This window comes from Nanorana parkeri, unplaced genomic scaffold (assembly GCF_000935625.1).
Source record: "Nanorana parkeri isolate BGI_ZX_2015 unplaced genomic scaffold, ASM93562v1 scaffold130, whole genome shotgun sequence".
NCBI classification, from domain to species: domain Eukaryota; kingdom Metazoa; phylum Chordata; class Amphibia; order Anura; family Dicroglossidae; genus Nanorana; species Nanorana parkeri.
In genome coordinates this window covers 206,857-222,430 of record NW_017306398.1, presented here as the reverse complement: position 1 = coordinate 222,430, position 15,574 = coordinate 206,857, and the positions used below count along the sequence as shown (strand labels likewise).

At 40.9% G+C, this 15,574-nt stretch overlaps 2 protein-coding genes across 2 annotated transcripts; both read right to left on the bottom strand.

Annotated features, from left to right (window-relative positions):
• Positions 1 to 4,111: 4,111 nt before the first annotated feature.
• On the bottom strand, positions 4,112 to 5,622 carry LOC108784851 (olfactory receptor 1019-like). Its single transcript, XM_018553794.1, has 2 exons — positions 4,922 to 5,622; positions 4,112 to 4,334 (listed from the first exon to the last, which is right to left on the bottom strand). The coding sequence occupies exons 1-2, from the start codon at positions 5,620 to 5,622 to the stop codon at positions 4,112 to 4,114; spliced, it is 924 nt and encodes a 307-aa protein (XP_018409296.1).
• Positions 5,623 to 9,657: 4,035 nt separating this feature from the next.
• LOC108784850 (olfactory receptor 5F1-like) lies at positions 9,658 to 13,812 on the bottom strand. The gene is made up of 2 exons (XM_018553792.1): positions 12,888 to 13,812; positions 9,658 to 9,683 (listed from the first exon to the last, which is right to left on the bottom strand). The coding sequence occupies exons 1-2, from the start codon at positions 13,810 to 13,812 to the stop codon at positions 9,658 to 9,660; spliced, it is 951 nt and encodes a 316-aa protein (XP_018409294.1).
• Between the last annotated feature and the right edge of the window lie 1,762 nt (positions 13,813 to 15,574).

Here is a 15,574-nt window from a genome sequence, read left to right as displayed (position 1 = left end):
TCCAAGTCTCTGCTTTGCAAGCTGTGATTAGAATTAGGTTAAAAACTGTAAAAATTACTTTCCATACAATCCATGAAAATCTGAGAGCAATGAAGGATGATGCTGAATGTAGATCTGTTTTCAAATACAGATTCACTAGATTTATGTCATTCCCAAACCCCCAAATTCCCATTCACAAACAAGGTCCACTTGCAAAAAGAAGAATATGCTTACCTTTCCTTTACCTCTGTTGAAGTCCAGTGGGAAACAGACACTTCTGGGGGTGTTGATCACCTTTGTACCCCTCCGGGCTTATTGTTATCTCATGCCGACCCTCACATCACCACAGGACATTTTTTTGGAGGTGCAGGCAGTGGCAAAGGTAAGAATTTACTCTCTTATTCACAAACAGACCTGTTTTGGATTTTTAATGTATCTGACAGGGTTGTTGGTTATCTGTTTAGATGAAGCACTGAGTTCTTGAGGAATGCTGAATTAAGTTTCACTTGCTTAGAGAATATTACCTCTGCATATAGCATTGCGAGGAAAACATATAGATAGAAAAAACAGCTTCCTGTGTATCATAGATAAGCATGCACAAAGAGTAACATTGCTCTACACCACCATCTACAGCTCAAAGGAACAAACACAGCCAGTAATATAATCAGCATATGCTGTTGCATTTCCAACAAAGGTCACTTTAAACCGAGAAGTGTTTTGGGACTTTGGAGAAAGCTGAATGTATCTGCAAATGTATGCAACAAAAACTTCCAAGTCGTTGAAACTGTTTTGTTAGGTTTTGTTTGCTTGCAAGCCAAAAAGTGTGCTGAGAACCCTTCATATTGTTTTATATATTGCCCTGCCCATGTGTACCTTTTTTATTTATCTCTCTATCTTTTTTTTGTGCTACTTTTGAACAGATCAGAGCAGCTGCCATTGTATCTTTTTTTGATTTGGTGCAGACGCAATTTGGTCTTTTGGACATTCGGTGCAGACACACGTCTTCAGCTGCCAAAGGTGATATCTAGGCTTCTAGTGTGTTGCTATAGCTTTACGGAGGAAAGGTCTGCCTCCAGGTAAGCCTGCTCTCTGTTTGTGCATTGCTGTACATGCGCCATAGTTGGGAATTAAAAAAATTAGAGTTAGGGACTGCGCATATTAGAGGTGCCTTGATGCGGCAGTGTGGCCACAACTTGTATTTGCAAATATATGCAACCATAGCCTCTCATTTTAATCTGAGTAGTTACCTTAAACAGTAGACTGGAAAGTGTGCTGGGGACCGTCTGAATTGTTTTGTGTATTGTATTCCCCATGTCCTGACCTAAACAGATCAGGGCACCTATGTTTTTTTTTCTCTTTTTGTTGCTAACCCCTATGTTTATTTGGTTGAATTCACCCCGGGGAGGAAAAAGTTTCTGCTTGCTCATTTGTTTTCTGCAAAGAATAAATGTGGTTTTACAGCCTTGAAACCGGCACTTGAAGAGGACTATTTGCAGCACGCCCTCGGATTACCCAAAATATCCAAAAGTACACGCAAAGTGAAGTGACTGATACTTGCATACTGTAATATGAAACCGTTCTCACAGGAAAGATCATATCTCGCTAATCAGAGGTCTTGAAGCAGGAGCTAATCTAGCAATGCAACATTTTGGTGGGGTTCAGCCTACCTATATAGACATATACAGTATATCCCCACTCTGTGTCTTATTTTATTATTCAGCAATCCAACTAATAAAATATTTACTTTCTGCTATTTAGCTTTGCACCATTTTCAGAAATTAAAATATAATACACAATAAGGGAAATTGCCTTCTCAATTAAATAAATAATTAGACTTACTTGTATATTCCAAAAGATGACAAAATCAATATAGTACAGCAATCCGTACTACAATAGGATAATATTTATATGTTAGCCTATCTCAGGGGTTTGTTCCCAGTGGCTCTGAACATTTGTCGTACATTTACAATAGCACTCCACTGAGATTTAATTAAACTTAAGATGTGACCCATTCAAATAAGGAATCTGTTAACAGTGTTAATGAATCTATAGGAAGAATAGTGCAATCGGAGGTATCGGAGGTAAGTATCAAAATATTTGGACGAGTACGAGTACTAACAGATATTCGGTATTGGCATTGATACTAGTATCGGTACATCCCTAATATATATATATAGATAGATATATATATCTATCTATATATATGCTTTATATTCCACTGTGCCCCAAAAAAACCTTCACATTTTGCTCAGTGGCACTCACTTCAGCACCATTATTTTTAGAGTTGAATTCCCACCTGCTTTTTAAGGGAAAGGGAAAGGGGTCATAACAGAATTTTCAGGCAAAAATTTGGCAACCAAATCTGCAAGACTTTATATAAGTAAAGCACAAACGTCCCCCTATATTGTCAGTTGGTCTCCTCTGCACAGACATGAACGGGTCCAAAAGGGGTGCAAGGCATATGATAGCCAGCAAGAGAGACTATTCCTACCCCCAATCAAATAAAAAAAACCTTGAGTGAATTCTGCAGTATATGTTTTAATTGCCAAAAAGTTTGAGCTTAACAAGTGGAGTGGATTTTACACAATTTGCCCATCACCCTTCCTGAGTAAACTCGGTTGTTCAGGAATGTGGCCCAGCATTCTCTAACATAGCATAAATATCAGCACAGTTTTTAACTGAGTTTATTGAGGTTTCTATTAATAAATGCTTACAACAATTTTTCACATTTGATCATGGGACATAAATGAATGATTTGCAAGGCTCTGCCTTCTGTCCTTTAGCACTGTCCTTAAATGAGGAACAAGCCCAGGGGAACATTGCAATTATTTGACATAGAGGGCAAACTCAAATAATTGTCCCGTTTATGGCAGGGACTGACTTCTTTAGGCTAAAAATGTGTACCATACAAAGTGTACCATGGTGATTGGTGGTCATGATGAAAAATAAGTGTTCCAAAAGGACATGGTTGTTGTGACATACATTGCCACATCTTCCTTTACAGCATTCAGTATTTAGTCACATGACATCTCAGAGCCGCAAAGGAAGTTGGTGCTGGAAGAACGCCAGGTGCTGTGATTGCAGGTCTGAATGGTGGTCAGGTAGCTATATTATGCCCAACATGTTTCTTTTTTTTTTTAATATTCAATTTTTATTGATTTTTTTTCACAAAAAAAAAGAAAAAGACACTAATAAAGACAATACATTTAACTCAACCACACTATCCTCTTTCCCGTATTAAGTATACAAATATTTCATTAACGACTACCAGGTGGCCTTAACTCATACACTGAGTGGCCAGATTATTATGACCACCCCATCAGTACTTCGTTGGGCCACGAGATGACTCCACGAGATGACTTTGTTGGGCCACCTTGTGACTCCACGAGATGTTGAAAGGTGATGCGAGGAATCTGACAATGCACTGTTGCCCTTCTGTTGTCTTGTACCAGTCTTGCCACACTCCGTTCTGCCCTAACATTGACTAGTCGCTGACGCCCACAATTCGCACGTTCAGACCCAGATGTTCGGCTGACAGTCCGGTCTTTAAACACTTTAACAACAGCTGCTCGTGAACATTTAACAAATTCTGCTGTTTTGCTGATACTCGCTCCATGGCTCCGAGCGCCAACAATCATCCCACGTTCAAAGGCTGTTAAATCGCGTTGTTTCCCCGTATCTTCAGAAACAAATCACTTCTACTGTCGTGGTAAACAACCTGCTTCCCTATTTATAATGGTCTGGCCCTCTAGCAACTTCAGCGCAAAATTATAGCTAATTTGCCTACAAACGTCAGGTGGTCATAATAATCTGGCCACTCAGTGTATAACAATAAAGGAAAAGAGAGAAAAAACATGTTTCAATCACAGTGGGTCCTGCTGTAATCGATGTCCAAAAGGTGAAGCATCTCCACTTAGAGCCACCAACATATCTCATTTGGACTGGCCCAGTCATTCCCTGAAAAAGCACCTTGGTTTTTTGATTTGTGATCGAGTTGAGAGATGCAGATGCTCTGCGGTGAAAACATAAACCAGTACAAGGAAAAGTAGATGGTGTATGAAAGTTCCTGTTAAGCAGCAAGCAAGTTCACTGGGGTAGGCTATCCCGGGACAATATATATTTTTACCATTAGTTATTTTTGAAAATATTTCAACAAACTCTTCAAAGCAGCTTTCACCTCAGCGTTCCAAAGACTATATATAAAAGGATTTAACAGAGCTATTAGAATGCTGTAAAAGACTGATGCCACACGGTCTTGCTGTAAGACATAGCTAGAGGATGGACGAAGATACATAAAGAAGATAGCCCCATAGAAGACACTGACAGCAGTCATATGCGAAGTGCAGGTGTTAAAGTGGCATTAAACCCTCAGATTTTTTAACATAAACCAATACTGTAATGTGCGCCTTACTGTAATCCATGGTAGTTTTCTTTCTCTTTGCTGCTCTTCCTTTTAAATCCGTATCTCTTCTCATGCTGGAGGAGAACTTCGCTTTGCAGCTGAGTGCCTCTTCCTGTAGTGCTGGCTCAGGTTGCAAATCTACACACAGACACCATCAGGTCTATTCACAAAAGGGTGAAGAGTTTGGAGAAGGTTGGAGAAGTGAACAATCTAGGCCAAAATAGCCGATTTGGAAAAAATTCAGCTCACTTTCCAGTTCAGCTATGTTGTCCTAGATTATTCACTTCTCCTGCCTTCTCCAAACTCTTCACCCTTTTGTGAATAGACCTGATGGTGTCTGTGTGTAGATTTGCAACCTGAGCCAGCACTACAGGAAGAGGCACTCAGCTGCAAAGCGAAGTTCTCCTCCAGCATGAGAAGAGATACAGATTTAAAAGGAAGAGCAGCAAAGAGAAAGAAAACTACCATGGATTACAGTAAGGCGCACATTACAGTATTGGTTTATGTTAAAAAATCTGAGTGTTTAATGTCACTTTAAAAGCTTTGTAGCTACCCTGGGTTGACCTAATTCTCAGAATAGCCAGGACAATGTTGGTATACGAGAAAATAATGAGTATGAAGCAGCTCATGGAAACCATACTACCTAAAATGATCAAAACAACCAAGTTCACGGATGTATCAGAACAGGACAACTTATAAAGTGGTGGGAGGTCACAGAAGAAATGGTCAATAACGTTTGATCTGCAGAAGCTGAGAAGAAACACGGAAACGGTGTGAACAAGAGCAGTCAGAAAGCCTACAAAATAGGCAGCAACCACCATCCAGAGACACAAAATTCTGCTCATGAGAATTCCATAGAGAAGAGGACAACAGATGGCTCCATAGCGATCATAGGCCATGATCCCAAGAAAAAGACATTCAATTGTAGCAAAGGACACAAAGATGAACATCTGTATGGCACAGCCAGCGAATGAGATGACCTTATTTTCACTTAACAAGTCCCTCAGCATTGTAGGGGTGACAGCTGAAGAATACGTGAGATCCACAAAGGAAAGATTGCTCAGAAACAAGTACATGGGCCTGTGAAGATGTCTGTCCACCACAATTATAATAATGATGCCAACATTGCCCACTATAGTTGTGATGTAAACATGCAGAAATATGATGAACAATGGAACGTTGAGCTCATTCCTGTCAGTAAGCCCTGCGAAGACAAATTCCAACACAGAAGTCTTGTTCATATTTGTATTCTTGTTCCTTTCCAAAAAAAACAGAAATGTCCTTTATCTATCTAATAAGAAGGCAAGATGTTTAAACAAACCTTAGTGTTTTATCCACTAAAGAGGCCATCTCACCATCAAATCTACCAAATGAAAACAAGAGCTTTCATCTGTGCTAGACACAATGCATGATCATTTTGAAATAATTGCAATTAAAGTTTTTTTTCCAATAAAACCTTGAATGTTTTGGTAGTGGGTGACACTGCATCTGAGGAACATCTTAAAGGAGAACTATGGGGTTAGGGCTTTTCCTCATAGTTCTCCTAAGGGTAACGGTAGGACACAAACTAGCGTCCTCCCATCACCCAAAGCTCAGTATATCACAAACTACAGCTTGCGGTATTCTGAGACACCGCAGCCGGGAACGGATCCCGACAATTATGTCTGGGTCCACCCAGCTGTGTGAGTGACAGCTGGCTCTGCCTATCTAGAGGCAGAGCCAGCTGTACCAGCCCCCTCCCCTGTCCGTTCCACCAGTCAGCGCTGGAGGATCGGACAGGGGAGGGGGGAATCCAGTCCTTCCCCTGTCACGGCTCTCTGCTGGCACCAGATCGAGAAGTGAGCGGAAGTGAGCGAGCGCCGGTATGTGTTCCCTCACTTCCCAATCTACTGAGCCGACCTGAGACAGTTTTTCATTGTCACAGGTCAGCTCAGATTATGAGGCTGAGTGAAAATCACTCACCTCATAGTTCTCCTTTAAGTCTTGATGATGTGAAGAAGAGCAGCTTTAGTAGTGTCAGTTTAGGCGTTGGACTATGCCCAAATCCTGGTTTCCCTTAAGAGGGACCTCCTTATTTTACTTGAAAGCTTGCTTTTTGGTAAGAATGAACAGTGTAAATTGTCAAGAATACTAAATTAAAGTGACACTAAACTGGGGAGTTTAATCTTAAAAATACATTAAAATACCTTATCTATTAACAACAATGTATCTTATTTGTGTATCACTCGGCTGTAGATCCTGAAATCATCTCTGAATTGGTGCTGACACTGTCCTTCCTTCTGGAGGGGGATACTTTTGTTCCAAATGGTCCCTGTGTGTGTTGTAAAGTACCCATCGCTCCAAGCTCGCTCCCGTAACAGACTATAACTTCAATACAAATTAGTAAACTAAACGTGAGATTGTAGTCCATCATGGAAGCGAGCTTGGAGCGGTAGAGGTGACATTATTATCTGATTTTTGGAGATAATTCAAGGTAACACAGATGGTTCTACTGTTCAAAACCCAATAAAAAGGGGGCTACAAGCCCATATTATTTAAACTTGCCTGAGTTTCTGCATGTTCCCGGCAGGCCGGCTTTTCTTCTTGAAGCTATCCCGTGAGTTGCTAATCAATGTAACAATTGGGGAGAGTTTTCCCTTCACGTTTATCTTTATAGGTAAATCAACACATCCCAAAAATGTATAAATAATTTGAAAAGTCTTTCTTTATCACAAAATAAAGGTTGGGAGGACCTCACTTTCATGCAGACATATTTCTGCATCCTGGGGCTGTGTGTTTTGTGAATGGTCAGGAGGAGAGGTGGGGTCAAGACGTGACCACAGCTCTAAGATCTATGACATCTACATCACTTACAGCCACAGCAGCAAGGAAGTACAACGAGAGGGGGACTTCCTCTCCCATATAGACCAAATGATATGTAGGACTTAATCTGCATTACAGCGAGGCCCTACAGAGGAATTCGGCCTGCTTTACACCTGTGAAGGTAATCCTGCTCGGAGTTGGGCTTTAATGATACAGTATTGAATGTGTATTATCTGAACATGCACACAATTGCTGCAAGAGCCCTGCTAATGAGGCCCCTTTCCACCCCCAGGCCCCACAGCAGTGGCATGGGCTGCTATGACTTTTGCTATGCCACTGTTTAATATATATATATATTAAAAAACTATTTATCTTTATTAAAACTATTTACTATTTATCTTATCACTTTAAAATATGAAGTCATACATAAAAATCACATACATACAGTTTCATTAACAAACATCTGTTAGGATATCTCAATAACCACCTTGGCCTATTACCAATATGGATATATTTGTGCTCACCTATGTTTTGTGCATACAAATTCAGTCCATCATTATTGCATGGTATCAGTTTGTTGGTATAGTCAAGTGGTGAGACAAGCCTCAACACATTTCACTGCAAAGTCAGGCAAGGTTCACTTCTGAACTCTTTCTTTTTTCTCCATAGTATTATTTTCGGATGGGGTACCAACCCCTAGTATCTAGTTATGTTATTTCTTTTTAATCTAAACCTATTGTACTTTAAATATTTCATAATATAAACACAGTCCTCTTTTGTGTATTAATATGTGTATTTCATTGTTTGGGAAGACAGAAAACCTTGTGTTCCCCTCTCTGCCATTATAAATAAATAAATGAATAAAACTATTTACTGATGGAACTTAGAGCACCATCTAAATCCAAAATTAAAAATGTATTATTTTATTTATTTTCACCATGTGATCCTATCAATAATACCTTTCCTGTGTCTGGGTAGCTACGTCCACTCCTCACCTGTACCTATGGCAGGAGCCAAGGTTTCCACCTTGAACATGTCTTTTTCTCTTCATCTCCATTACATGTAAGGATGGGGGCATAAGTAGTTTACATAGCATTGTTTTATGCTTTAGTTCAGGAAGCTACAAGTACAGTGTATTTCTGGCAAGATCAACTGGAATTCTCTGTTCTTTTTGAAAATAATTTGAACCTGAAAAAAGACAACTATTGCAGTAACTAAGCTAAGGTTTCTGTTTTCTCCTTCTTTCAATGGTTGCATAGGGCAATCGGAAGTGGGATTGTTAGAAAAGGATAAAGCAGGGAGTCCACTCTCTCCTTCTACCTATGGCACCATGGAGGATACAGAAGGAGACATCCTGGAGAAAATAGATCAGAAAGGTGTAGGATTTGTGTATTGTGAAAAACACAGCATGGGGTGTGCGAAAGAAGGAGTGGTGGAGTAAGATAGAACATGGAGGGGGTGGCTTCCTTAATGGTAGCATGTGATGGGTAAAAGTAGGAAAGAGGGGGACTGGTTTCTGTTTTCTCCTTCTTTCTATGGTCTATATACAAAACATTACACTTTACAAGTAGCGTATACTAATAGCAGCTACAACCATAAATGAAATAGTAATAGCATACCAAGCTGATAAAACAGGACACCATTTTATTGTGTAATAAAAGTACCTTTTTTTAGCTTGAATGATTGATAAATAGGTCTGTGGAAACAGTCCTTGTTGTAAAATACAAGTTCCCCTCAAATTTCCCTTTGCCTACCTCTATTTTCCACATCGCTGGGCATGACAACACTGTCTCACTTTACTAAACACTCTGCCTCTTTCCTTCACAAATCAGTTCTTTCTGACTAACTCCTAATTTTCAAAATTATATAAAGACTTAAGTAGGTTATACACTGTGCAAATTCTGTCTGGCTCAAGATGAACCACTCTGAGGGTGCCCCTGTCGGCACCTTTCCACTCGGCATCCCTTGATCAGTTCATCGAAGCAGCAGGCTTTAAAATTCTTGGCCAGTCAGCTATTGTTCGGGTATTCTGACAGCATCCAGCGGCCGCTGTCAGAATATAATGGAAAAGAGCAGGAGATTCCTCCATTCACGCGTGTAAGGGTCAGTGGAGGAATCTCATATATGAGCTTCATATATGAGCTTAATTTGGCCTGCAGGTTGAATGAAGAAAATATAACCATGTATACCCAGCTTTACTGACTCTTCTTTTGGAGTCTATTCTAAAGGAAAGGGTAGGGAAGGCACAAGTCCCGTGTCTTTCCACTGTCTAGCAATTAATCATGTGTGAAGCAATAACATGCACAGTAAGTGATCTAAACCAAAACAATTTAAAAATCGTCTGAAGAACGTGATATCAAGGATGACATACAAAATGGCCAACATACATTTGAGCTGCACATCAGTGTGCTAAAGCAAACACATATCAAATAAGAAATATTTTGTTTGTTTGGGTTAGGCATAAATGAGAAGTACTAGAACCAGGATTCGGTTTTTAAATCTGTGTTCACATTCGGGTCATTTGTATGCATTTCCAGGACATATGTGAAGATCTCCCCAAACTAAGGAGAAAATCCACCTATATTTACTGGAAATACTGTCCCAATTTCTTCTGACTGAATTTAGGTCACAACAATAAAAATGTTTAATCCCCCCTTTTTCTCCCCTGGTGGCAATAGTCCCCAGGATAAATAGTGAGATTCTATCCCTTCCCCGCTCTTTCCATGGCAAGTGACAAAATTGTGTAGCGCTCACCCCCGAAGGAGCCGCTGGATGATCGGGTCTTCTGTATCACCTCTGTGACACACCACAAACAATGAATCCACAGCACACCAGCACACCTTGTGAGATTTTAAATAACTATTTACTGTATATAATAATCTGAATAGCAGTATACAACATCAACATTTATCTCTACACAGCATAACACAGAGACTGTATATGAGACATCAGCATAACAGTGATGATCTGTAAATGCGGTTATTCTAACTATGAACTTGTTGGACAGTAATCAAACTGTATATATAAACTTAGTCCCAATGTACCCGGGTACCTAACCCACTGGCCAGTGGTAGTTTCTTCAGCTAGCCAACGTTGGGGCCCAATACAAACGGTGAAAATCTGTGTGTACTGGTAATGACAACAGGCCGGAGGCCTCTCACCCATACACGGAGGGAGATGTCCGTCTGTAGCTGGCAGGGATGTCAGCAATTATCTTCTGTGATGAAGAACTGTATATAGGAGCTGAAGTCTGATGTCATCAGGGGTTCTGGTCATCAGATTTGGCGTCCGTCCGGGCCGAGTCGCCGCCCACAATGGCCTCTCAGCAGGATGGCACCTCACTCACAGCCCCAGAGGATCCTCTTCCAGACAGGAACAAACAGCGATTTACTCTGTGCAGCAGATGTCACTTCAGGACTGCACGTGTGACAAGTGAGCACAGTCTCTCCACAAGCTGGCTGCACAACACAAGCAACAGCAGTCTGGCCTCCCTGTCTCCTCACAACAGACTCAGGCCAGCAACCTTTAGCCCCCAGAGTTTACTTCCCTTCTCCCTGTAGCACTCTGGGAACTGTAGTTTAAGTATCCATTTTCATTTTAATTCCTCAGTGGCTGTGTCCACAATACCCACAAAGCTGTGCTCTCTGGCTCCACCTGCAGCTGCAATATCTTTTCTCTTAAAGGAGCTGATCCCATAACAGGGCTACAATTGCTTTTGTTTTTAAGTAGGTGGATTGATGCATGGCACCTGCTATGGGTAACCGGCTCTATGAGGACAGTACTTTATAATGGAAGGATTGTATTCGGCACTTGATGTGGGCAGCATTGTATGAAGAGTGACAGAAGCAATGAATAGTGCCACATAAGGGGATAGAGAGAGTGGGGGCACAGAGCAGCAGCCATGTATGGGGGCACAGAAATGATTTAACAACAGCCCCTTGAGACCATACATGTTTATCCATGCTTCTCTACCTGTCAGGGGAGAGACAAGTGTACCTTTTTCTATCTAGAAATTGTTTTAGGTTAGGAAGTCAGAACTTTGGATGTTCATATTTGTTCTGAACCAATGTTCAGGAAGTCAAAAAACTACACAATATACAACCTGGGTTGTGCAGGGTTTTTTTTGAGGGTACTCATATAGTTATAATTCGTACAATTTTGTTGATGTTCATATAAAAGATTTATTACATAATTATAAGTATTAAAAACAATGCTCATATATATATATACACATGATTCTTATAACCCTAAAATTATTACTTCTTTTCACATTTCATAATATTTTGTATATAATTCATATTTCACTATGTATATTCATAATTCCTTGATTTTCATATGCAGTGTTGTATTGCTTTGTTAGTCCCCTATGCGTTACGCTCATAGGCTTCTTCAGGGGGATCGGTATAAATCTATTTGTAAATACATGATACATTGTTCATCAACATGTTTATAAGCCATTTCATAATACATTTGTAAAATCATATTTTCCAGTTTTACATGTTTCCATTCATCTATATACATTTGTTCTTAGTATGATTGAATTGTACAGCCACTTACCTAGGGGTCAAGTATCATGGAGGGACCTAATCTGAGTGTTACAGCTTATTATCCATAGTGATTCAGTTTTTTAATACTTAAAATTATGTAATAAATCTTTTATATGAACATCAACAAAATTGTACGAATTATAACTATATGAGTACCCCCCAAAAAAAACCCTGCACAACCCAGGTTGTATATTGTGTAGTTTTTTGACTAAGTTTGGGGTGAGGCCTCTAATCACCTGGGGGAGTACTTTGGGAAGTGCCTGTTTTGGAATGAGAATGTTCAGGAAGTACTGAAACCATTGGATCCAGGGCTGGTGTTAGGCTGGTGGTCCTGGGTAGAGATACTTCACCCATTAGGCATCTATTAGAATGGGAGCACAGTCCACAACACATGCTATATATAATAATAACTATATGCTAATGGAGAACTATGGGGTTAGGGCTTTTCCCCATAGTTCTCCTTAGGGTAACGGGAGGACACAAACTAGCGTCCTCCCGTCACCCTAGGCTCAGTATACCGCGAGCTGTAGCTTGCGGTATTCTGAAACGCTGCAGCTGAAGCGGATCCCGACAATTATGTCTGGATCCGCCCAGCTGCGTGACTGAAAGCTGGCTCTGCCTATCTAGAGGCAGAGCCAGCTGTACCCGCCCCCTGCCTCGTCCGTTCCGCCAGTCAGGGCTGGAGGATCGGAGCGGGGAGGGGGGAATCCAGCCCCTACCCTGTCACGGCAGAGAGTCGCGACAAGATTGAGAGGTGAGCGAACGCCGGTATGTGTTCGCTCACCGCCCGATCTACTGAGCCGACCTGTGACAGTCTCATTGTCACAGGTCGGCTAGAACTATGAGGTGAGTGAAAAGCACTCACCTCATAGTTCCCCTTTAAGGAAGTGGCTAGAAGAGAGTTTCTAAGTAAGAAGCTACCAAGAGGATCTCTAAAGAAGGATCTAGAAAAGAGTTCCAAAGGAAGTAATCAGAATGAGGTTATTCAAGGACAAATCTAGGAAGAGGGTTCTTAAGGAAGCAGTTAGGAAGATGGTTTCTAACTTTCTAAGGAAGAAGCTAGAAAACATTTCCATGCAAACAAATGGGGATAATGTTCCCTAGTGTCATCAGTGTTTTTTTTAAAGCCTAATGTCTTTTAAAACATTTAAAAGAACTCTTCAAAGCATGTTTAACCTCCGTATTCCTAAGGCTATATATCAGGGGATTTAACATTGGTATTAGTATAGTGTAGAAAACTGAAGCTACACGGTCTTTCTGGGGGGCATAGCTAGAGGATGGACGGAGATACATAAAGAAGATAGTCCCATAAAAGACACTGACAGCAGTCATATGAGAAGCACATGTTTTGAAAGCCTTGTATCTACCCTTGACTGACTGTATCTTCAAAATGGCCAGGACAATGTTGGTATATGAGAAAAGGATAAGTATGATGCTGCTGGTTGAGATCAGGCCACCTAAAATCATCTGAAATGCTATGTTCATGGATATATCAGAACAGGACAGCTTGAAGAGTGGTGGAAGGTCACAGAAGAAATGATCAATAATGTTGGATCTGCAGAAGCTGAGACAGAATGCAGAAACTGTTTGCACCAGAGCATTTGCGAAACCTCCACAATAAGCAGCAACCAACATCCAGAGACACAGCATGCTGCTCATGAGAGCTTCGTACAACAACGGACTGCAGATGGCCACATATCGATCATAGGCCATGATTCCCAGAAGAAGAAGTTCACTGGTTGCAGAGAACACAAAGACAAACATCTGAACAACACAGCCAAAAAAAGAGATGGCCTTGGTTTCACTTAAAAAGTCCCTCAACATTTTAGGGGTGACTGCTGAAGAATACACGATGTCCACAAAAGATAGATTACGCAGAAACAAGTACATGGGCTTGCGTAAGTGTTTGTCCGTTATGCTTAAAACAATGATGCCAACATTGCCAACCACAGTGGTAACATAAATGTGCAGAAATATAATAAATAGCAGAATGTTGAGTTCAGTTTTCTCTGTGAGCCCTGTGAAGATAAATGTCATCACAGAACTCTTGTTCATCTCCAGAAAGTCCTGTAATTGTTCCATAATCGAGAGAAGAATGAACTTCCAATGATGTCAGAACATCTACTTACGTTGTGCTTGGCATGTTGCAGTGTTACTCTGAAATAATTGTGATAATAGAGCAGGCTCTAGGTAAATGAGCTTTTGTTTCATTTGTTTAATTATGTATTCCAAATTCAAGACTATTATTGGTCCCAGGTACAAAGAAGGTTACGGCCTAATGCCTCTAACACATTCATGCGGAATTACAACAATAGGCAGAGTTTGTTGGTGGAAGACAGTTAAAGCAGATACATGGCCAAAAGCAAAAATAATAATAATAATCTGTCACAGTATTCAAATGAACTCTAGATAGTTATCAAAGGTGCAAATTCTTGCAGCTTTGTATTCATTACATTGATATTAAAGTCAAAATGTTTTTAAGCTATTTCAAATGCGGATGAAATCACTTACAATAGATGCTACTTCTTGATCATTAAAAGTTTTAGATTCCTGCAGAATCAGCTGGTTCCATGAGTGCGGGTCCTGATATCCTGTTTAGGGTGGCTTCTTTCTTATACAGGGGCCTCTGGACCCACCCTTGTGTGTGCTAGTAAGCTGAGTCTCTACAAACACACATGCACAGCTCAAAAAGATAAACCACTTCCCTGCTCCCCGCTCCTTCTTCCTCCCTCCTCCAGTTTAGTAGATTGACAGCTGCTGGAGACTGCTCTGTCCTTTGTGATCTTGTACTGGACAGGAAGTTCAGGGAGTTGTCACACAGGCAGACAAGTCCAGTCTGTGTGACAGCCATGGCTGAAAAGGCCTAGTGCCCAGGAACAGGAAGTGTTTGTATTTACAGGATCACCGGGTGAAAACATAGGGGGAAAAACTGATAAAAGGAAACTAAAGGAACCAACATATCTAAGGACTGTTAAGATGTTAAAATATTTTATGTTTATGGGTTTAGATATACTTTGCTAGTGAATTATTTTTATTTTTGCTGTTGTCACTGTGCTAGGTATCTTGCTTCAGAGAAATGAGACATGTACTGTGGGGTGAAGGCAGGAGGGGAATTAAAGGTACGGGATGGGAAGGATACTGTATAGGAAGGAGAGGAGCACTACAGCTCAGAAAGACGTGCAGTATATGGAGGACTTTGGAAGATGACAACTGAAGCAGGTCAGGGGGACTCTGGAAGAGAGGAATTGATGCAGCACAGGCGGAATCTGGAAAAGAAGAACAGGTGCAGTACATGAGAGATTCTGTAAGAGGAGAATAGATGCTGTAGTGGGTGGTCTTTGGAAGAGGAGAACAGGGAGACTACAGGGGAGCTAAGAGGGGAACAGGTGCTGCACAAAGGGACTTTGGAAAGAGAGAACTGATGCAGTACAGGGGGACTTTGGAAGAAGAGAACATTTGCAGTAGAGGGGGAGTTTGAAGAAAGAGAACGGGTACAGTACAGGGGGAAATTCAGAAGAGGAGAATAGATGCAGTAGTGGGAGGTCTTTGGAAGAGGAAAACAGGGAGACTACAGGGGAGAATCTGGGAGAGAAAGCCAAATGCAGTAAAAGAAGGATTCTGTAAGAGAACAGGTGCAATCCAAGGGGACTTAGGAAGAAGAGGATGGTTGCATTAGAGGGGGACTTTGTAAGAAGAGAATTGGTACAGTAGAGGGTGGTCTTTGGAAGAGAAGAACAGATGCAGTAGAAGGTAGTCTTTGGAGGAGGAGAATAGATACACTAGAGGGTGAGCTTTGAAATAACAGAACAGATGCAGTAGAGGGTAGTCTTTGGAAGAGGAGAAC

Coding starts and splice junctions, on each gene's coding strand:
- LOC108784851 (XM_018553794.1), bottom strand. CDS start 5,622: ATGAACAAGACTTCTGTGTTGGAATTTGTCTTCGCAGGGCTTACTGAC. Junction 4,335..4,921: donor ACCCAGGGTAGCTACAAAGC/TTTTAAAGTGAC, acceptor GGTTTAATGCCA/CTTTAACACCTGCACTTCGC.
- LOC108784850 (XM_018553792.1), bottom strand. CDS start 13,812: ATGGAACAATTACAGGACTTTCTGGAGATGAACAAGAGTTCTGTGATG. Junction 9,684..12,887: donor GGTTAAACATGCTTTGAAGA/GTTCTTTTAAAT, acceptor ATGTGAACACAG/ATTTAAAAACCGAATCCTGG.